Source organism: Thermobia domestica, chromosome 11 (genome assembly GCF_964235325.1).
Source record: "Thermobia domestica chromosome 11, izTheDome1.hap1.1, whole genome shotgun sequence".
Lineage (NCBI taxonomy): Eukaryota > Metazoa > Arthropoda > Insecta > Zygentoma > Lepismatidae > Thermobia > Thermobia domestica.
In genome coordinates, this window is record NC_137464.1 from 247,318,093 (window position 1) to 247,341,960 (window position 23,868).

The 23,868-nt window shown below is 36.0% G+C and overlaps 1 protein-coding gene across 2 annotated transcripts in view; it reads right to left on the bottom strand.

Moving 5' to 3' along the window:
- Nucleotides 1-12,858: 12,858 nt before the first annotated feature.
- LOC145664883 (luc7-like protein 3) overlaps nucleotides 12,859-23,868 on the bottom strand; it is a 61,493-nt gene continuing 50,483 nt past the window's right edge. For both annotated transcript variants that reach the window (XM_081731936.1, XM_081731935.1), the window contains one exon: nucleotides 12,859-14,006. In XM_081731936.1, the coding sequence (XP_081588062.1) occupies nucleotides 13,999-14,006 (8 nt within the window). In that variant the 3' untranslated portion in view covers nucleotides 12,859-13,998. The remainder of the gene's footprint in view (nucleotides 14,007-23,868) is intronic.

Sequence of the window (23,868 nt, forward strand, 5' to 3'; positions counted from 1 at the left end):
AATGCGCACCGAAATTCGCAGGCAAACCTTTGCTATGAAAAAGAAGTAATTCTCCGTTTGCCACCTACAAAATTGAACCTGGATGGAAGAAAATCAATTAAATACAAGTAAGTTAATATTAACATAATATTACAATTTAATAAGAAATTTAAAATTTGGTAGTCATATCTTATTCCTATATCTATTTTATTGTCTCGTATCATTCAAACATTGGAAATGTTCAAACTTTTTTTTGTGCCTCCCAGCAAAAATGTATGTATTGTTACGGAAGAGAACACTCCCTTTTACAGACATCTTTCATATATGAACAAATAGTCCAGGAGCGTCAGTTCAGACTTTGCTTGGGGGGGGGAGAGCACTACCGGCATAAGACTTTCCCGTTTTGTACCAGTATATTAGTAGACAATTGACTACAGCATATGTATTCCTCAAAATCTTGGGGGGAACAATTGCCCCCTCCTGCCCCCCTAAATGACGCCCCTAAAATAGTCATGTCCCATTGATGTCTGTTATTGAGGGTTTTTATTGTACTTGCAGAAATTAACGGAACCTATTATGCGATAAAAGGCTAAACAGTTTATTGGTTATAGTGAATTCTTAGCATTATCGTTTCTGAAGTGTTGCAACTGTGTTGTTGAATTGACTTATCATTTATCGTATCTTTTCAGTACAAGGCTATATGAGACGTGGATCTGCAATTTAAGCTGAAACCCGACCCATTGTAGTTCAACGCTCTCCCACCGGGAATCGAACCCGGGACTATGTGCACAAATGCATGCGCGCTAGCAACTAGACCAGCGGAGAAGGCTGCAACTGCATTGTGACGAGTTGTCAGTAGTCCATTATTGACGCACAGAAACGGGGAACGTAAATAGTGAGAAAGTGAATGAAAACTGTTAACCAGAACGAAGCGGGGGGAGGGGAATCTTAGGCTACAAGCAGAAATGTACGCAGGGGGTGGGTCCTGGGGGTACTGATCCCCCCAAATCCGGACTTTTTTGTAAATTTAGTCTAATTTTAGGGACAATTTTACAATTTTTAATATAATTTAGCCTGAAATTGTGTTTGGACCCCCCGAAAAACTTTGGACTCCTCCCGAAATAAATTACTGCGTACGTGCCTAGCTACAAGGTGTCTAAACCCACTCTAATTAAAACCAGTTGGTTTTCAACCAACTAACCCTACATCCATTGTTTCTATTTAGAGTAGTTGAGCCCCCCCAATGTTTTCTTCGTGTCGGCGCCTATGAATACAAGAGCAAGGAATTTAACTGTTTCTGGGAGCGTTTCCTGTCATCCATTTACCACTAAATATTTGAAGAGATCATGTGGTGAATAATACTTGTACTTGTCTTCATTTGCATATATAAACGAAAGTTCTCCTTTTAGTTTCTTCCTGTTAAAACACGGGTATTTTCTACCAAGCTATCGAGTTTTTCTTCTGGAAAATGAAATTCATTGTTGTACACTGGAATTTTCTTTTAATCAAAAAGCTCCATAAATTGAATGATTTCAAAATCCCGAAAACGTGTCTCGAACTTAACCGTGATGCAATCAATGGTCTCGAATGAAAGCCGTCGTAAACTATTTATGATCTTATTTGTATAATGACTTCCATTTTCATCTACACTATCACAGTTCAAGACTGTTTCTGATTTTTTAACACAACTTAATACCACTTCTTCAGATCTTACTTTCTTAATATTTCTAATGCAGTTTGATATTTCATTATTGCATAATGTAGTATCTGATATTTTAGTTTGCAAGATATCGTAAAGTATACTCGAATGCACTAAAATACAATTGAATAAGTTCAGCAGAAAACAAATATCAAGTCACAAAAGTCTCTTGTTAACCCAACTGTAATATGAATAGAATTTAAGTCCTACCCATCATTATTTATGATGTCACTTAATGCAGATTTAAGTTCTGGATAGTGTTCCAATATTGTGGCAACACCACGCGACTGGTCGTTCCACCGAGTATCACAAGGACTTGTCAATTTAAAACTCTTTTCCCGAAGTAATTCGCTTCTTTTACTTGACCGACTGAAAAAGCTGTGAAATCCACTAATACTTGAAACAAATAATTTTACTTTACTTATTTGCTTTCAAGAATTAAGAAACACTAAATGTAATTGATAGGCATAACAACGGATAAATACAGAATGTGGATAGGTTTCTTTAATAATAGTATGAACTCCTCCTGACTTTCCTGCCATTACATTACAGCCATCATACGCCTGTGCTACTAATTTATTTGAATCGATTTCCCGTGCTTTCAGAACGTTTAGCAAAACTTTAGCAAGACCTTGTGCTGTTCTGACTTTTGATGTGTCAAAGAAGCCAACACTTCTTTTCTATGTTTCCAGTCTCAACATTTGCATAACGAATCATTACGCTCAGTTGACTTTTGGTTGACACATCAGTTGTGTTATCGGCTTGAATAGAACCAAAAGGAGTATTTCATATCTCTTCCAGTATATTTTCAATAATTACTTCCGTAATACAGTCAATAAGGTCACTTTGGATATCCGAAGACGTGTCCTTAAACACAGCATTTGAATTTAGATGGTTTTAGATGAGTGGTTCTTCTTCTGCTAGAAAGTCTAAAATTGCTAAATAATTACCCCTTTTCATTGACAATTCTGTTTTGTCATTAAGCCGAAAAGCAAGTTACTGTTGTGCTAGAAAACAAACTATACCAATTAGACTTTAAATGAAACGATTATTTTCATCAACGTTTTTTTTTTTTTTTTTTTTTTTTTAGAAAAATGATTGATACTACGGTGAAGAGTTGTTAATGAAATATATGTTTATAAAAATCGTCACAGTTTTTTTTTTTTTTTTTTTTTTGAGAAAATTGAATTATTTTAAATTTTCATCCTTCAGTAAACTACCCTTACTTTCAGGTGTCGAAGGATATAAAATTCGAAACGATAGTATGTTATTAAAACGTTGTCTAGAATTCGGTCCAGATACGTTGAACAGTATGGCCTCTATTTGAGTGCATGTAAAAGCGTGACGAACCGACAGACGAATAGATGGGCAGACATCAAAAAATCATTTTTTCGATATGTAGGGGCCATGTAACTTGAATTCATTGAAATCTCGTATTCGATTTTTATAACTATCACCACACTTTCTTCTTTCGTCGCTCGAATGTGAAAACGAATAGGACTACATCGACACGTAAAGTGATAATTTGTAATCTCCAAAATTTAATTTCTTATGTTTAATGTGTTGTGACGCTAGAAAAAAAAGCATGCCTGTTACATCATTTTATTATCAGTTTTTCACGCTACTATATAATTCGGAAGAACGGTATGATTATAGTTAATATTCATAGCAAGTTTGGAAGCATTCGTGTTCCTCACAAATAGACCTGTATAATTTCGTTTTGTTTAAAGAAAGCATTCTTTATTCCTTACACAGACTTATGATTGCATTTCTTGCACTTGTGGATATGAAAGAAGGAGAGACGGAGTGAGTCAATACTCTAAAAAGAAACAAACACTAATTTAACACCAGCTTTTTTTTTTATGATAACGAGCTATTCTACTTCATTCGCTGTGACTGTAAGGCTGCAGGTCGCGCATTTTTTTTTTTTCTGTTCCTGACTCGCAGACACACTCGAAGTGAGTTGAAGTTTCTTCTGCTGTGTAAAAACGGAGAGGTGAGGAATAGGCATACCATACCATAAACTGAAAACAATCGCTATTACTAATAATACACGAATTCTGAATAAATACGTATTCAGAGGAAACAAAAAGTTATTTCCTTATTATATTGTTTCGGTTAACATAAAAAGTATACACTTTCTATGTTTTGTAAAATAAGTAAAATGGATGGGATGTGATTCGATCTGGTGTCCAAACAGTGTAAGAACTACCAGTCCGCCACTCTACCTACTTGACTACAGAGACTACGTTTTGTTGGCTGTCTTTTTTTTTTAAACAAATATATGCTCATGGCTATAGAGCATGTCATTTCCAAACTTAAGAAAACACTTTTCCTCTCTGTTTCTATATTTCCGTACATCTTGGTTACAGAAGCTAATTTATATTTGGCAGACAACTTAAACCTTAGATTTAAGCCTATAAATGCAATATTTTAGTCCACTTTCCAGTTCCTTGATTCAGCTCTTCCCCTACCAATCGTGTTATTTCCTCTGCAATCGTGCTCTCTACTGCAAAATCCCTCGAAAACAGTATTGCCAGTATACACAAAACCGAGCATAATTTTGTTTCTTGCTTATATTTTTATTATTTTATAATCTTTTTTGGAAATATCTTCTTAGATGGATTGTTTTCTATTATCTCGCCTTACTAATAACTGAATTTTACCCATAAACATAAGGAAAATGGAATAATTGCGAAAAATCGCAGGTTACAGTATACGCGATTTTTTTTTTTTTTTTTTTTTTTTGCGCATGAGGGTACGTTTAAAGCAAATATCCTGAAAACCGTTAAAGCATTAAAACAAAAGTTGCACAATATAATGAGACCAAATTATCCTATCGAAAAGTGTTGCCAACTCAGCATATCATATTTTGTTTCAAATAGCACTATATACAAGTGTACACAGATTTAAAATGCACCTTTATCGCTAAACATAACAGTGAACTGTAGTGGTAGTGTTTCACACTGTTGGAGCTACGTATACTGAAAATGTTCAATGGAGAAGTCTGATGTGTGGCGACAGATGGTAATAAAGAAATGCATTAGAAAAAAATGAGGGATTTGGATTATACTTCTGTAGCCCGGTCAATAAGCACACAACTAGCGAAGACAAAATGATACACGCGAAGAAACGTTTTTTAATGCTGTAAAATGGCTCTCACGATTATCCTTTCAATATTTGGAAGAGTACTTTCCTGGTTTATGTATTTCGTTTTAAGTAACATATTCTTTTACTTCCTACCCTATATACCATATGATTATGTTTGTACACTGTTAATATTACTATACTCACATTGGAAATATATTTTACTACCTCATTTCGTTTTTAGTCGGCCCGGTTAACCATATGGTCTAGAAGGCTAGACAACCGACATATTAGGAATTGCGGCTTCCAATCCCGCCTCGGACTTGTTATTGTACTTTTCACCTTACATTTCATTATTTTCTTTCTCTTTCATAGTGGTTCGGACCCAACTTTACATGATAAGTTCCGCCCTATATAGCTTCGGATCTGACATGGATGATGTAAAAATATCATCATTCAATTTCGTTTTTGAAATGCATTAATATTTTGTGACATTGCTGACATTTTGCTATGTTATATCATCGGTGTTACGTATATGAACTAAATTCATAGTATGAGACCCATATTCCTTTGTTATCATCTGTTGCCACGTATCAGACTTTTCCATTAAATATTTTCAGCACACGTAGCTCCAACAGTGTGCAATACTGTACCACTCTGCTTCACTATTATGTTTAGTGGTAATAGTGAATTTTAAATCTATGCACACTTGTATATGGTGCTATTTGAAACAAAATATTTTTAGCTGAGTTGGCAACACTGTTTTCGATAGGGCATTTTGTTCTCATTATATTGTGTAACTTTTGATTGCTTTAACGGGTTTCGGGGTATGTACTTTAAACGTACTTAATTTCATGATATAATTTTCTTTGGATATTCAAAGTTTGAAGCCCAGCAGCTCCTATCATAGCACCTTAAATTTTGCTCATTTTCATTTTTCATAATGGTCTATGTGCTATGTGGCAATCAGATTTGAGCGACAACTTGTGGGACCTTCCCGTGTCAGAAAGCATGTTACTCTCCGCCGTCTTTCAGCCTTCTTTGAACCGGCTGTATAACACTTTTGTTTGCACAATCTATATTGCACCGTTTCCAAACGCCTGCTCAATTTTCCTGAAGATGGATCACATAGTGTCGTCACTTTTGCTGTCAACAAATCCAAGATTCCAGAAGTAACATATATTCAGTTCCAAACAATACATCTGCTAAATACTTAAATAAATAAATAAACTGGTATACATTTTACTTTAATTTGAAACAGATACCTTTCCTTACTTTCCCTTCTTTTATCCATTTTTTGGTTTCGTCTTTCGGGAATTAAAAAAAAAACGCAATTCTTTTATTGTAATACGAGGCCTGTCTAAAAAGTATCCGACCTTAATTTTTTCCACGCAAAGTAGTGATTCTCAGGCGGCGCCACCGTGCACGGTGGAAGGAGGAACCTTAATGCGCATGCTTGAATATTTTCACCGCCTTCGCGTGTGCCAGTCGTGAGCTGGTGGTCGCGAAGTGAGGTGCTGTTGGTAGTGTTTGTCGGATTTAGTGTTTCTCGCAAGATGACTGAACGAATTGAGCAAATATACTGCATCAAATTCTGTCAAAGGCTGGGTGATTCTCAAAGCCAAACAATTCGTAAGATTCAACAGGTGTTTAGAGAAGATGCGATGGGTGTAACACAAATTAAACAATGGTTCAACCGATTCAAAGATGGCCGCACATCAGTCGAGAGTGAGCAGCGTAGCGACAGGCCTCAAACTGCTCGGAATGCAGCTGTTGTTGAGCGGGTGCGAAATTTGGTGATGGCAGATCGCCGTTTGACAGTGCGGGAGATTGGTGAAGATGTTGGAGTGAGTAAAGATTCTGCACATGCAATTTTGCGTGACGATTTGAACATGAAACGAGTGGCTGCTAAATTTGTACCCAAGTTGTTGTCTCAGGAACAAAAAGACACCCGTTTTGACGTTGCACAGGACCTTCTGGACACCACCAACACTGATCCTGGGTATCTGAATTCCGTGATAACTGGAGATGGGTCATGGGTGTACGGGTACGACCCAGAAACAAAACAACAATCGTCTCAATGGAAGCATCCCGATTCTCCAAGGCCGAAGAAAGCGCGGCAGGTGCGAAGCAAAATCAAGGTGTTGCTGATTGTTTTCTTCGGTGCCCGTGGAATTGTGCATCACGAGTACGCACTGGAAGGACAAACAGTGACAAAGGAGTACTATCAAGATGTTCTCAGGCGACTCCGTGACGCAGTCCGGCGCAAAAGACCAGACATGTGGACAGCGAAGAACTGGCACGTCCATCATGACAACGCTCCAGCACATTCATCCCAATTGATCCACACGTTCTTAGCCAAACATGGAATTACAACCGTTCGCCAACCTCCCTACTCTCCAGACCTGGCTCCTTGTGACTTCTGGTTGTTTCCAAAATTTAAGACGCCTCTGAAGGGATCCCGTTTTGAGAGTAGAGAAGACATAATGCGGAACACGACGAAGGAGCTGAACAACATTCCAAAAGAAGACTTCAAACGGTGTTTCCAGCAGTGGAAGGATCGGTGGGCTAAGTGTGTGGAAGCACAAGGGGCCTACTTTGAAGGGGATTAGGGTCCCAAATCTGTCAGGTATTCGCAACTATTTTTCTGGCCAAAGGTCGGATACTTTTTAGACAGCCCTCGTATTTATGGATTAATTAAAAAAAAATAAAGTTCCATATCGCAGCATAGTTCTTTGAAGTCCACCGAAAATAAATAATAACACTACGTCATGCTTGACCCATCCACTATTTCAGCTTGGGTATCGACAAGTTTGTGCCAAGTCATGATGCAGTACCCTACTTCGATCCCAGGCCATGAGTTTGTGATGGACAGTGTCGTGGGTTATCTCATGCTTGCTGTTAGATATCGCCACGATACTTGTAGGATATATTAGTGCGGTACCAACGTTTATTTTCAGATAGTTTGCGTCTGTCTGGTGGAAGTGTTTCTAGCAAAAAAAAAAAAAAAATCCGGATTTTAGGTGAAAATTCGGAAACTTTCCTATTTTCCCATCTATTATTTCCTTCTTGCTGGCCACATTGGAACACACGTATCACTATCTGAAAGCCTCCTCTTTGGCCTATAGAACGCACCATAAAAGGTTTCAATAGGACAATTAGGGAAGCTGCAGCCCCGGCATATCTGTTGATTTTTGCTTCTGAGGTGTAAAAAGTGTCAAATTTCATGTGTATGATGAATTTTTTCTTCCTCTCTTTGTATGGCAGCCAGTGACTTCAGGTTTACACTGTACCTTGTCGGCACACCCGAGAATTTTTATAGGTGACTTGGACACGTGGCAACAGTGGTGCCAGCTACAAAAAATCTTGAATTTCGGTTAGAGAATTTTTTGTAAATTTTGGCCCATGTAAGAAAACGCCAAAAATGACCTGGGTCCGAAAGGGTTAATAGCTGGTGTGGTTATAGTACACCATCCGTTTTTAGTTCTCCCCCCCCCCCAAAAAAAATCTCAATTTTGTTTCGCTCAACGAGACTTATTGAATGGTATTTAACCTCACTTTTGGATTTCTTTCGTAATCCACTAATATTATAGAATTATGAGGATGAAAGCATCCCCTACAAGATCTTTATCATGTTTCCCTGAAAATAAAACCTGACCAGCTTATTTTTTATTTTTATTTATTTTTAGATTCCTCTACTCCCAAGAATGCGTTTTACTTCAAACCTCTCAACAAAACGTGTTTTGCGCAACTATCAAGAAGAGCACCTTAGTAACGGTTAGGCTCCGAATTAACAGTCTCGCTTATGAGCGAACAATAATTCCATCTTTTGGGCAAAAATTAAGGTAAGACTCGATCTTGTTTCCCGTGAAAAAAAGATACAGAGTATCATTATTAGAAACAATCTCTACCTGATGCATAAAGAGAAATACCTTCAACTATTCAATGAAGTTTTCAATGTATTAAACCGAATAGAAAATGACCATATGGCAAAATCCATAGACAACGATCTTGTGGGGTCTACGATGGCTCAGTGATAGAGCGCTCACGTCTGATGCGTGGGGTTTCTGATTTGATCCCAGCTCTCAAATGGGTATTGTGGTGGACAAACACCGTGTGGGTTCTATCGTTTCCGTCCACTTTCCTCATTTCACCATTACCATCCATCTCATCATCACTGTCTCCTTTAGGCTTGGTTAAACAAAACAAAACAAAAAAAAGTCCATCTTAAGAAGACAGCAGCAGTAACGAAACAGATACGAGTCAGAAAACACCAACATTAAATTGTCTAGCACTTTGGTAGTGGCATATGTGAACTAACTTAATGACTATGAATAAACAAAGCCTGTCAACAAATATGGTCATTGTTTAATCGTAATTTGTGATCTTGTTGTTATTATAGGTTATGTACACTCTTGTCCAAAATTACTGTCGCATGTCTATAACTGTCTTCTTGTAAAAATATAATTTGATAATGATTTTACAGAGTACTATTAATACTGATACTTTGTGTATAATCGGGAAATGTACATTTGTGGTAAATTTCATAGGAAATGAATTATAAATACGAAAATTAGAATTAGTAAAACAAAATATTGCTAAGTGGACAAGAAAGTTTTATTTTCGTTTTATTGTTCGTATTTACTGCTCTTTCGACATGAAATTTGCCACATACATATCTTTGCCGATTGTATGCATACTAACATTGTAAGAAATACTGAACGAATTCGTTATCAAATTATATTCCTACAACATATTTATTGATATGCGACAATAATTTTGGACATGAGTGTACATTTATCGTAAAAATAAAATACTAAACTCAAGAACAATAAAACAACAATTAGAAAGAATATATCCGTATTTCCACAATTTACGCAATAACGTATTATATGCGACTATAAGTGCCTCTCAAAAATTTCAGGCTTACATTTAAAAAAGGGGGGCGCTGATATTCGAATAAAAACTATTTTAATAGTAAATGAAAAATGCCCCGGTCTGTGCGTCACGCCAATTCTAAATGCTAATTCATTTCACTATTTGCGCTATTAGGTGTTCAACTGTGCAGCCAATTTGCTGATTTAATTCGAACTTAAAATCTTCATTATTTCAATTTAATTTAATTGAAAATAAAACAAAAGCCGTAACCATGTTAGACTTGAAAATTAACATTTGTGTAACCGCATGTTCAACCACTTAATAACGTAATCGCATTATGAACTAAACTCACAAATAATTATTAAAAATTGCCACCATTAGCATATACACAGTCCTAAAGTCTTTGTAGCCACTCATCAATTGCATAACGCAACACATCAACTGGAAAATATTCAGCTACCTGCCGAAGAGACCACTTTAAACTTTCAATACTGGGATGTCTTCTTGCAAATCATGTCATGAAGCTTGGATCACTATTTGTAGTCCAAAGGGTTTAGGTCCGGACTTGCAGAAGGCCAATCTAAAGTGGAAATGAAGTCCGTAATGTTTGCCTTCAGCCACTACTGGGTTAGCCGTGCCTTGTGTGCTGGGGCAGAGTTCTGCTGGAAGTTCCAGTTCTGTCCATAGAAGGTGTTGGTGAGATTCTTCACTAGTCTCTCAAGCACTATCTTCTGGTGCGCTTTGGCTGACGTATTAACCACCTTCACAGAAATGGAGCTCCGTTGTACCCTCGTAGCTCACATCCCATCATACCACGACTGAGGCAGGATGCTGACCCGGCTGGATCCCTGGAACCTTTTCACCAGCTTCTCTAGAGTTTGTGGGATATATATATCTTGTCATTTTGGGCACTGGAATTTCCCTCAACACTGCAAATCTTTCCGTTAGTAAAATATATTTGACGGTGCCCATTTACTGCGTAACGCTTAAGTAAGTGTTTTGCTTTTACGAGCCTCTGGCGCTTAGTTTATTTGTCAGGGATGTCCTTTGCGTTGTTTGTAACCATGGAGTCCCAGGTCACTGCTTAACGTGCGAGACATAGGCATTTTCGATATCTTTAGCTCACGAGCCGTAACTGACTGTTTTTTAATTGGATTTCGCCGGACACTCGCCGCCATTATTTTCACAAGTTCCGGTATTCGTACTGTGCGTCGTATTCCTTGCCGCGGGCGACCTTTATATTTTAAGTCTTAGCAAAGCGCAGGATATTGCGGGAAACTTTTTTTATCTAATTTGCAGCTTCTGGAGGGTTTTTACAATCTCCCCTGTTGGTTTGCCTACCTTGTGCAATGCTATCAGAGCCACACGATTTTCATACTCGCCCCATTCCATCTGAAACACTTACAACTGATACAGAGGTTCTTCAGCCTACCTTTGGCCGATTTCGTTCCTTCCCCCTCTCGGGCAGAATGGACTCACCCGATCTGGCTCGTGGTGTTTTGCAGTATTGTGCAGTGGCTTCCTGGGAACGGAGTTGTTTTTCCGCGCGGACGACAATAACGCACAAAACAGGACCATTGTTGTGAGTGTTGTGTTAAATTTGTTTCCAAGTGTGTGGGTTTCCACTCTGTGACCAAAATGCCGCCCAAACTAAGCCGGTTTCGGGAAGGATATGTTGCGGCTCTTTATGACGCTCACTTTAGTCTTTTTGTCATTAGAAAACAGTCCAAGAAGAATGTTGCAACACCAGTTTAAGTGCAATAAAAAATGTTATTAAAAAGTACAAGAGCAACGAAGCTCCACTATTTGGATCACCAACGAAGTTGCCTAGGGAGCGGGAATGCACCAAGGCCACCTCTACCATGCAGAGGGAACTTCGCAAAATGACAATGCAAAAAAAAAAAAAATCCGCCACACAAAGGTGTATGGCTAAATGTCTTGACGTGTCTTTGGGGACTGTGAGCCGGACGTTACACCATCAACTCAAGCTGGAAAAAGTCATGAAAGCTCGCGGCCATCTTCTCACGGATGCCCGCCAAAAGGAACGAAAGTGTAACGCCCGAAGCCGTACGAACGGCATCTGGCAAAACAAAGGTGGATGTACGTCGTAACGCTCGATGAAGCATGGATTTACCTTTCCGACTGCGGCAAACCGAGAGCCATCATGTACCGAGAGAAAGGCGCCAAGAACTTCAGAAGGTAGGTCCGTGTCTGTAAAGAATCCTTCCCAAAAGGGTTCATGGTGGTTATTGGCTACTGTTACCGAGGTATACTGAAGATTCGTAGAGTTGCGAAGAACTGCAAAATAAATTCGCAGTATTTTCAGGAGCAGATCACGCGGCCGATCTACGAGCATGAGATTCCAACAATGTACGGAAATGACACCAATCTGGTGCGCACTTACATGGACAAGGCCTCATCACATACCTCACGATCGTCCTTCGCATTCTACAGGGAGATGGAGGAGGCAAGTGGTATACAGGTGATACCTTTCAATGAGGTACCTGTTAAATCTCCAGATGCAAGTCCTATGGACTATTGTGGATTTGGATTGCTGAAGCGGGCTTTGGGAAAACGGCGTGTGACAACTGTGGAAGGACTTTGGAAAGCTGTGTAAAGGGAATGGGACAAGATTCCACTCCCAGTTCTTCAGGGAAGCCTATTACAGTGGAAATTACGCTGTCGGGCTATTGTTAGGAGCCAAGGGAAACACATCGAGCACTTCCGGACCTGGCGCCATGGATTCTTCTAAATTTTTAGGCAAGTCGAAATTGGCCAAATGTAGACTGAACAACCTCTGTACTTTACACTTCTTCAGCTCATCCAGCAATGACTCACGCTTCACGATACCGCTCTTAACGTCGCTTGCTTGTACGGAAGTACAGCCACCTTCAAAAGTTAGAACGGTATTTATGATAAGAATACGTATATTGTATTCTTTGGGCCCGCACTTATTTTGATATGCTGCTTTTTGACTATACAATGAAGTAACTAGTATATCTAATACGTATATGTTTGTTGGTCGGTCGGTCGGTCTGTTTGTCGCTGAAACAGCGTCTTCTGCTAACAAATTGCGAACAAGGCCCTATAAAACTTACCTTGTTTCTTTTAACTTCAAAACATCACTTAACTGACGCTTTCGCTTACGATAGAGAAAATGATAAAGGAAAGGAACAATTCGTGGGATGCTATAATAAAGAAAACAACACAGAAACTTCGAGCAACGTTTTACTGAACTTCCTACACTTTGTTTATCCCTTGCAAGGAAATATATAAAACATACAGCATGACAACATTGATTATTTTCTTACGCTAACTGCTACTATAACTACTGGCTAGCTCTATGGTTATTTTCTTTTTTTTATTAGAAAAAAAGGAAAAGAATATGGCTGATAGAAATCAACATTGATTGCATTCATTTCAAAGTATCATTAAGTTCACTCTGTAATTCAATTTATCGTCTAAGTTTTGTACATTATCGATTGGCCCTGAGAAACAAAACAACAATTTAAAAAAAAATTGAAATAAATGAGAATGAGCCTTTGTTTTAATTGCAAATTTTTCATTGCACAGCAGACTTTACTGGTGTTACGATTTTAAACTTAAAAAAATGCGAAGTGCCTTAACTAGAGACTACAACTAACATAAATAAACCCCGTCAAGGCACATTAACGATAAACAGTAATGCATATATATTGGCTGTGTGTCAATACAAAAATTAACCAGGTCAAAAATTAAACTACAGAGCAGTGCAGGTAAGGCTGGGAGGAATTGAAGTCCATGTATGTTTGAACTTGAAATGACATCATAAATCTGTTAACAAAGCGTCTCCTAAAAGTTAACCATTCTCTCATATACTACATCACCCACTCACAAAAACTAGTACACAAACAAAAAAAAAATCGCTTTAAAAAATCAGTTTGTTTTTACATTTTTTTTTTCTTCTGGAAAGAATATACAGGACGATATGTTATATACTGTACACTATTCGCATTTCATTATCAAATACATTTTATCTTATCTCATATTGCTTAATCAAGAAACCACGTGCCCTGCACATTGGTAGTCAGGTGATGTACGGATATTTACATATCATGCAGTCTGATCGAAAAAGAGAACAAGAAAAAAAAGGAATGTGACTTTTTTTTTTTTTTTGTTTCCGATATACAATATACATAATTTGATGTTAATTTACAACATTCTTACATCTAAATCACCTTAAGATCAGGACGACTTGATTGCATCTCCAATTTTTTTGTTACTTCTTAGTATGACCTCAGGATGGACTACGATTTCCCAGCTGTGGTACACATGATCACACACTCCTAGCGTCAATATAGTGTTCCTGGAACATGTTAGGGCGCTGGAAAGAAAATAAGAGCGTACGCTCAATGTTACAAATCAAGTCTTATGTTGTTACAAAGGAAACAAGACAAGATTTTGTTACAAAAATTTCCAAAAAGCAGGCAAGCAAAATATTAAAATGTACAGCATAAGTATTCTTTATTATTTTTATTATTTAAAAAAAATGTAATTTCAAATCTCATTATAAACAGAAATGGATAGTATTTTCTCCAAGAACTGACATAGTGGTACACTTACAGGGGAAAAGAAATGGATATTGCTTTACTTTTTAGAACTACACACTCGTATTACATATACAACGTGTTTCAAAACAACACCCGACAACGTTTGAAGGTGATTTCTGACACCAAGATAAGACAAAAAGTATAGATCAACCTGGGTGCATAAATGCTTCCTTTCGGAATTATCGGCTGCCAAAAACATTGAAAAAAAAATGAACTTTTAAAGGTAGGTAGCTATGGGACCTACCGTAGACAAGACTTCATTTAGGAACTAGTATGTGCCCTATTCAAATATCCATGTTTCGGAATCCTGCGGTACTTCCACAACAATTTTTATAGAGGTAGTTGGTGAGTAGTTCAAATTATATGTTTGTAGCCAAAACTCCTTCTATAAAAATTGTTGCGTGACTACCGCAGGATTTTGAAACATGAATATTTGGATATGGCACGTATCAGTTTCTAAGTGAAGTCTTGACCCGACTACGGTAGGTCCCATAGTATTGGAGCTATAGACCTTTAAATTTCATTTTTTCATGTTTTCGGCAGCCTACAACTCCGAAAGGAAATATTTGTGCACCCAGAAAATGAAATATTTGTTTTATCTTGGTGTCAGGAATCACCTCCCAAACGTTGTCGGTCTTGTTTTGAAACACCCTGTATATATATATATATATATATATACTCTCTGTATAAGCCCGGTATATACGAGTAGTATTTCATTGTAGTCTATCTCCTCTAGAATAAAACAACGGGATAAAACTGTATCTTTTGGTTTTCACACTTCCGACGTAAAGTAAACGAGATAGGTAATAAAGCAAATACATGATGATGATGAAATAATGGTTGATCAGAAAGCAGTAAGTACTGAAACAACAGGACAAAGCTAACAGCTGTACGGCAATGGAAAATGTGTTACTAATGATCCTACTTCAAGGCACGATATATGCTGAAGACGACTCCAAATTACCACGCAATATTTATTATCCATCAAATTCTCCGACAGAAGACGATTAAACGGAATAACTACAAACCTTTTTCCTTTCTGAAGAGCTTCTTTTATTTATTGTTTTTTAATTAGTTATAAAAACGTTCTCTGTGTGAAAGATACGTTATAATCAATTTGGTTTCCTATGCATCATTTTTGAACCGCATGGAAACGTAACTGTTCATTCTATCCCTATCCCATTGACTTTGTGTGTCTGACTTAACTACGTTAGGTACATACGTCAGAATCTGTTTTAGGCAGAACACCCAGATAATCTCAGAAGTACGGGGTCACCAAATCAACTTCAAACTGAATAAATAAGCTGGATATTGACAAACAGAAATCCTCCTCTGGCTTATTATCAATTGTCATTGTATAATCAAGTTAAAATGGTATAATTTTATTTCTTAACATCCCACGTTATGCACCAAGGTCAACTAAGTGAGACGGCGAGTATGAGATGGACTATAATGGTGAAATGACGAAAGTGACAAAAAATGGGAGAACCCCGAGAAAACCCATACACACGGTGTTTGTCCATCTCAAAACCTATTTGGCAGGAACTGGGATCGAACTAGGGACCCCACACGCCAAAGCTGACGCTCTAACACTGAGCTACCACAGTCCTGAAATTTGTATCCTGGAGTCGTTCACGAGTCTTGCCAGTATTGAAATTCCTGTCATAGTCAATACTTTTCTAAACGTCAAAAGAAACTGAATTTCAATACTAACGTAATTTAGACTACCTTATGACAAAAATAATCAATTTTTAACAATAATAAGTTCAATGTTTTTAAGTAAAAATGAAGACATATATCCAATGAAATGCGAAACATATTCATCCGATACTAAAGACAGAAGAATTATACAGTATATTGTTAATTGTAGCTTCGGAAATAGTCAACATGTATTAGTAGAACAGAACTCACCAAAGCTCAAAACATATTAATTAATAATACTTGTGTACCGATTTCGGCAATGTAACATATGTATTTACGACCCTAACGTGTCTGATGAAGACTATGTTACATTGCCGAAACCGTTACACACGGTTACTAATTAAAATATTTAGTGTTTTAATCAGTTTTGTTTTTATTAATACAATTTGAATTACACAGTACCGTATATAAACCAGGGATGTAAATAACCACTCGCCCGGGGCAAGTGGTTCATCGGTACGGGCGAGTTTTTAATATCACTATTATTTATTTCAAAGGCAAGTAAATGATTTGTATTGTGGGATGCGGGCCAGTAGCTTTTTACTTGGGCTAGTAAAATACTGTTGCTTATTTGCACCCCTGATGTAAGCGTATTATTTTGCCCAAATTTAAGAAATTATCATCCAGAAATTCTCCAAAAACTGGTCTTGAAAATTATGTCATCCACAATCAGTGTGTCGCAAGGTTATGGCAACAGGTTGATCGATTCAGGTTATAATTTTCCCATAGGTATGTTCTTCCTTGAAGTATTTCGAACCAAACCTATAATATGACGAGCAATGTAATTACTTCCCCTTCATTCAGTTCTTGGACAGCAGAATAAATCATATTCTGTTATTTATGATCCTTTTTTGCCATGTGCTACTCGACCTATTTCTTGAAGAGAAACGTAAGTTAAAAGATTGATCTAAGAGAAATTTGCGCTACTTTACTTCCTTTGAACGAAATAAATGGCTAAATAAAAATCTGGAAAATCAGTGACCCGTCTTAGGAGCGCTAAGATTTGTATCATGTTTGCTGCTATGGCATAGGTCATGAAGAAACTATATCATAACCAGCAGTAGAAATTCAAAATTCCTAAGAAGATGGTGAAGTGCGACAAATTTTGCCTTTGGTTCTACAATTACAGTTATTACGAAGGAAAGAGTAAAAAGAAAAAAAAGGTAAAATGGTGCAAATTTGACCTCGAACGGTCCTCTAAACTGCCAGTATTATAGTACGAGAAGATTGTTTTTTAACATGGAAATAAGCTATTTTTCACTGATATACAAAATATTTTATAACCAAGGTGTAAACATTCAACATATCTCAGATGCACAAACGCACAATTTCCTTCTAATTCTCGAAATATTTTGCATATTTTTTTAAAAAATGAAAATTTTGCACATTGTTTTAAAATGAAAACAGAGTAAAATAATCGTAAATAATGTCAAATTATCATTTGACAATTACCTTGAAAAGTATCTCATGTAACATTTTGAATAAAATGATCACTGTTTTACTGTTATAAACAATTAACTGTTTTAATTCTCTCAAAGGCACTACTGGCTTTTCCTCAAGAGATTGGTCGAGTCACGTGAGATCACTGAAAAATAATTTGTGCATGCCCCAACTGGCGAGAATAATTACCGATTCACTACATCTTCCAAACGGATTCCTTCATATGATACTTTCCCAACCATATTCAATGTGTTAAACATGCATTCTTATGCTGTACATTTAGTTTACACTGCAGAAAAAGAATGAAATGATTCATTTAAGTATCAGTATTGACAAGGTTATTTACGTAACTGGAAAAGAAATGGAGCTCATGAAGTTCATGAACTCCATTTCAGGCTCCATCAACCTACAGTTGGAAAGCAAAATAAATAATAATAAAAAAAATTACATCATCAATAACTATGTACAGCAGTGAGTACAGCTTTTATTTATTCACCAACTGTGGTGCGACAGTTCCTGCAGAGACATGTATCACAACATATACAAAATACATAAAACAAAATTCAGACATTTTCATGTTGTTTTTAAAACAACATACATATATATATATTCACCACTGTACATTAAAAGTTCAAGTGCATTTATTTAATACATTTTCTTTTTTGTATGTATTGGCTGTAATCAACCTGCGAGAGAAAAAAAAATGTGTCTTATCGTTCTAGGGTCACCTGTCACGTGATTAATCCTGAAGCTGCTGAAACAGCTCAATTCATCTGATTCAACGAAGCAGGTACTACGCTGCACCCGAACATTTATCAGCGTTCCAGCTCTTTATGGTTGAAGCTATTGGAGTAAATATTATTCAATGTAAAAATGCACTATACACTCGAGAAAACGACAAAGATTTTTCTTAATACCAGACTGTTCTTTTATTGTTTTCTTTTTTAAAACGGAAAAATATCATACCCACTCCAGATAGAGTCTCAATTTTCTTCTTTAATTCCTCTGAATAAAACTACCACCTGAATTTAATATATATATATATATATATTGAGTCTTCACAAATACTTAAAATTTCAGCACACGAATGGTATTTAAGACTTTGTATAACTATGTACCCTTAGTCAATAAAATAATTGGCCCCCCCTGGAAGATACTGAAGCCCCATGCATATACAGGATCTTCCGTGACGTATTCAATCAACTCAGATTACTAATGAAAGTAGTTTCCTGGTTTGTTTCTACAAGTCATTTGATAGTACCTGAATACAAGAATATACACAGTATACTAGTGCAGCGTCGAATTTACCTTTTACGTAAAACACAACATTTTATCCTCACTTATCTGGTTAAATCATTATTGGAAAATATAGGTTGTTCTGGAATACCAACGCTTTCTTTTTTAGTCCATTGCTATCAGAAGCACGGACTAGAGTTTAACCCAAAACCCCAATCCATGTCTCACACCCACAGATGAGACAATTAATTACGTATGAATTACGATTAAAAGTTTAACGAATTACGATTAAAAGTTTGTATGCACGAGCTCATACTGACTTTAGCTGATGAGCTTATGTTTTTGAATTCAGAAATGTTCTGTACCGTAAGTTGATCTTAGACAATAGGTTTCCAATTTTGAATAAACAAAAAGCTACATAATTACGTGTACTTGTGTTTTCTTTGTCCAATACGGAAGAGTGATTGCAGCCTAGAGTAATCATCTCTAAACGAATCGATCAGTTTTGAAATACAACAATTAGTAGAAGAAAGGCACCACCTACAGTTTGTTTCTACCCCAGTCGTAATTAATTAATTAATTAATTGCTTGTAGTCAAATAAAATTAACGGTAAATGAGCACCGATACTTCATTAGTTGATAATGTTCAAAGAAACCTCCCCCAATTTCTCTGCATTGGAGAGAACTGCATTGCAATTCATTCTAAATCTTTTTCATAAAAAGCTTCATTCTTCGCGATTTATACGTCTGGTAGGTCATTGATTTCAAGCGCTTACACAAGTACTTTAACCAACATACAAAGTGGGATGAGAAAAATATGATAAATTCTTACGTAAATAAAAAGGCACAAGCTTAGCCTAACATTAAGACATGTCCTCGTACGCATTTTTCTGAGATCTTACAGTAAGTTTGGCTTATTTCTGATATAAAAACATATTTAATGAATACAATGCGGAAAATCCTGTATATTTTATTAAAAGAAAAAAAAAGTATCATGTATCTACAGAAAATCGGTGAGTTCGTACTACAAACTGTGAAAGAATGGACAGGAATTATTAAAAAAAAATAGTTTGGCAAAAACAAACTGACGTTATTTATCAGTTTCCACGAATTACCTTTGAATGACTTTTTATTTTCTCTTTTCCCATTTAAAGTACGTATATTTTTTAAAAAATCTATATGAAACTATTGGCACAAAGTAGCGTAAAAGAGTTGTCAAAAGCCTACTAACACAAGTGTTTAGAAGGGATAAAAGAAAAATGTTGTAGGAATGAAAGAATTAAAAGTTGTACATGGCAAAAGTTTATAACAAATAAATACCTCCAAAAATTCAGGCCTCCTCACATCTTCTTATTTATACTTTTAGTTGCTGGTAGTAAAAAAACCGTCAAACAGCATTTTAATTTTATGGATATTTGGAGCATTTGTTCACTACGATTCTATTTGAACATGGAAAGAAATGCTAACAATTCAAAATTAAAAATAAAATAATAGTCACTGGAAAACGTGTATGTTGTCAATAAATGTATAATTTTAATTATTAGATAAATCATTTTCATATGTATTTATCAGGATAACCGTCCGGAATAATACTGTATCAGAATAAGAACACTATTACAAAATATCAGCAACATACTACTAACAAAAACCATCGAACAATGCGTTGTTTATTAATTTACTAAAAACAAAGATGAATACAAGAATTAAAGATAATTTGCTATTTTAAAAACTCCTACCAAACTGAGATATAACAATGCAGTTTTTATTATTTTGTTTCCGCTTTACCAATTCTGGCATCAAATTCAAATAAAGAATGGCTAATAACTATTCATATTCAGCTTATCGTTATCGTAACTAACCAAATTAAGAGTTTAATCTATCTACAGTAACATCATGATCTCAAAAATGCTGCAATTTCTTAATGACCTTTCGTCAAACTAATGATTTTACTCTACGAAATAACATAAATCTGCACTTATTTTCGGGGATTCTTTAGTGATACCTCAATCAGTAAATAATTCAATAAAATAAAAAGGATCGAGGGTGATCAATAACACTGCACAACAATTACGATTTCTATTGCCCTATGATCAAACCTCTAATATGGAAACCTATCCATGACGTTAGGAATGGAACTTTTTACTATATGATGGAAAATCCAGAATATTAAAACAAGAAAAAAATAATACTCCATTATCCTTTCAACAGCTTTGTAATCGCACTCGTTGGTTACGCATACAAGTAAGATTTTAGAGATGACAAATACATTTGCGGTTCTATATACGAATGAGAGTATAGTTTACGAAAGAGTCTGGGTATTAAATATTTCCAACATGGCTGTACCTATACAATTTCAAACAAAATGCAATCCCACGACAATCACTACTTTTAGTCACTGTACGTTCTATATCCAACTTATATTTCTAAATCAATTCGGAACTCAACCACTTAATATAACATTTCCTTTCATTTTATTCATTTCCAGGTATGTTTCACCATCACACAGCGTTTTATTTAAAACATCTAGACATTGTCCACTCTTGTTTCTACGTAAAACTCAAACTTATACAGGACCACTTTAAAATAAATAACAGCAGCTGTCTCGGACAAGCTTTATAAAAACGACCTAGCAAAGAAATGGTCAGATATATTTTCACTTATTTCAGAATAAAAATAAATGCACGCAAGTATACTATCTCCAGCAATAACCAACAAAACAAAAGATTAAGAACATCTAGCAAGAGTGGCGGCTGCAAACACATATTCGAGAAGAAATCACAGAATCAAGAAATGAAATCCCTAGAAATTGAAATAAACGAATCCTATAATCGCACTCTCTAGCCCTGTACTCACTTTTATTATTACTATTATTATTTGTAATTATGTATCTTTAGAAGATTCATCATGTATTGCCGAAACTATGTGAAGTCTATCTCGAATTATCTCGAATTACAGGTTCACTTAAACCCATAAAGAATTATGCATTATAGTTAATACAAAATTCAACTCAATATTAATTTTCTAACTGAATGTCCAAAGTATCTATTAACAGAACTGAAGGCCGAAATTTCAGGAATTCAACGCAAATTGCTCTACTGCGTTAAATAATGTACCAAAACACTTTGTCTCTGTGAATGAGTACGGCTAATTTAATTAGTACTTTGATCTGTGTGTAACCAGAACGAAGAGAAATTTCATTCAACATTTAGTGCCCTATTTATTTCAATGTTATTACTATGGTTAGGATTTTTAGAGGCAGTTTTCATAGCAAAGCACGAAAAGGTGCCGAAAATGAGAAGGAAAAGACCATAAAAGATGCTATTCCCTTCAACTACTTTGACGATTACCCTTCTTTTCTAATCACAAACAAGTTAATAGAAATAACGTATATTTCTACAAAATCTATTCTACAATATGTATCTATCATGTATACGAGGTGCACACCAAAAGTACGTGAAGTTTTGTTCTAATTCCACTTTTTTTTTTTTTTTTTTTTTTCATTTCAGGTAATTCCGGCGTAGGAAACCTCCATTCTTCGTCTCTAAGTAGTGCTGGTTTCGTTTACTAGATGGCAGCAGGTGAGCCACAATGCCTGAACGAGTAAGACGTGTTTGTAATACTGTTCGGGAACATCGAATTTTCAGTTGAATAACAACGGGTAATTGTGAAATTTCTCACCGCAGCTGGAGGTTGTGCAGCCGATATTCATCGCCAATTACAGGGTGTGTGTATGGTGATGGTGCTCTTCCAGAAAATACTATTAGGAAGTGGGTACGTGAGTTCAAAGCAGGGCGAATGAGTGTGAAAGATGAGCAGAAGTCCGGACATCCAAAAACATCAACTGATGCTAACACTACCCGTATTGAAAATTCCATCATGGAAGATAGGTGTGTCACCATGCACGAGATTTGTAATACACTGGGGCTAACAATGGGAACAATAGAACGAATTATTACAAACGAATTGGGCCTAAGGGAAGTTTCTTCTCGAGAGGTTCCACGAATGCTTAATGACGATTAAAAAGTGCTGCAAATTTGACACGCTTCAGAAGAAAGCGATGCAATTTCTTGGAAAGTGTTGTGACAATGGATAAATCACAGATTCCATTATTCAACCCAGAAACAAAACGACAGTCGATGCAGTGGAAACACAAATTCATCTCCCCTCAAAAAAATAAAATAAAATAAAATAAAATAAAATAAAAAATAAAAAAAAAAATAAAAAAAACCTGCGGTACTTAAATATTTTGATCATTTCATTACATATCTCTATCACACGTAAGGGGACTAAAATCATTCACAGAAAACAATATCTTCCTTACTACATTTTCCGAGCTAACATTCTAATCAAAGTTAAATTTCCGCTTTCTTTCTCGACTACAGACATCGGGAATTCACATTAATAATCATGCTTCTACGATAATGGCAATTAAAATTGTGCATAAAACTTCGGGCTTCAGTTCAAATTACAAAACAAATCCTCAAGTATAGAAACAATGTATTCATATTCACTACTTATTGGTAATTTATGAATGTCTGTTACAGTGACAATTACGACGACACATTCGTATTTCCCATACTTATATTATGGGAGCTGGTTGCCTTTTTCAAGGATTTTTTTTTTTTAAAGTAACAGGTATTACCACTTACCTCGTAACGACATATACGGTAAAACCTAACCGTCTCAAACCATAGATATTTTACTGCATCTTGAGAATTATATCAGATTAACAGTTTAAATGATAAGTTTTCTATTGATGAGAAAACGAAAAACATATTTTAAATAAGCAACAATCAATATCACTTGTAACTGTTACTATTATATATTGTAAAGCAACAGTTACACTACAGACAAAAAAATTATGATCAGTCTAATCAGTAAGATACACTAGTAAAAAGCTGGAATTAAAAACACTTTTACGTGTAATGAGAATCATTTCACGTAAACGTAACCAAGAAATAAGTCTTCACTGCTCTATACAACACTTCCCATACATCATACCACGTTATGGAATTCTTGATACACTACTACAATAATGTATATGGACACAAGCAGTGGAAATCTCAAAATATCATTCAAAGGTCACATACAATTTGACAACATATCATACGAACAGTAAAGTAATTAATATTTCACCACTACATTTTCTTAAACAAGAACGAGAAAAATGCGAAAACAAGAATGGAAAGCATTTGTGCTTAGCAAAACAACAAATGATGGCTACGCAACACGGCAAAATAATAAAAAAAAGGCGGGAGG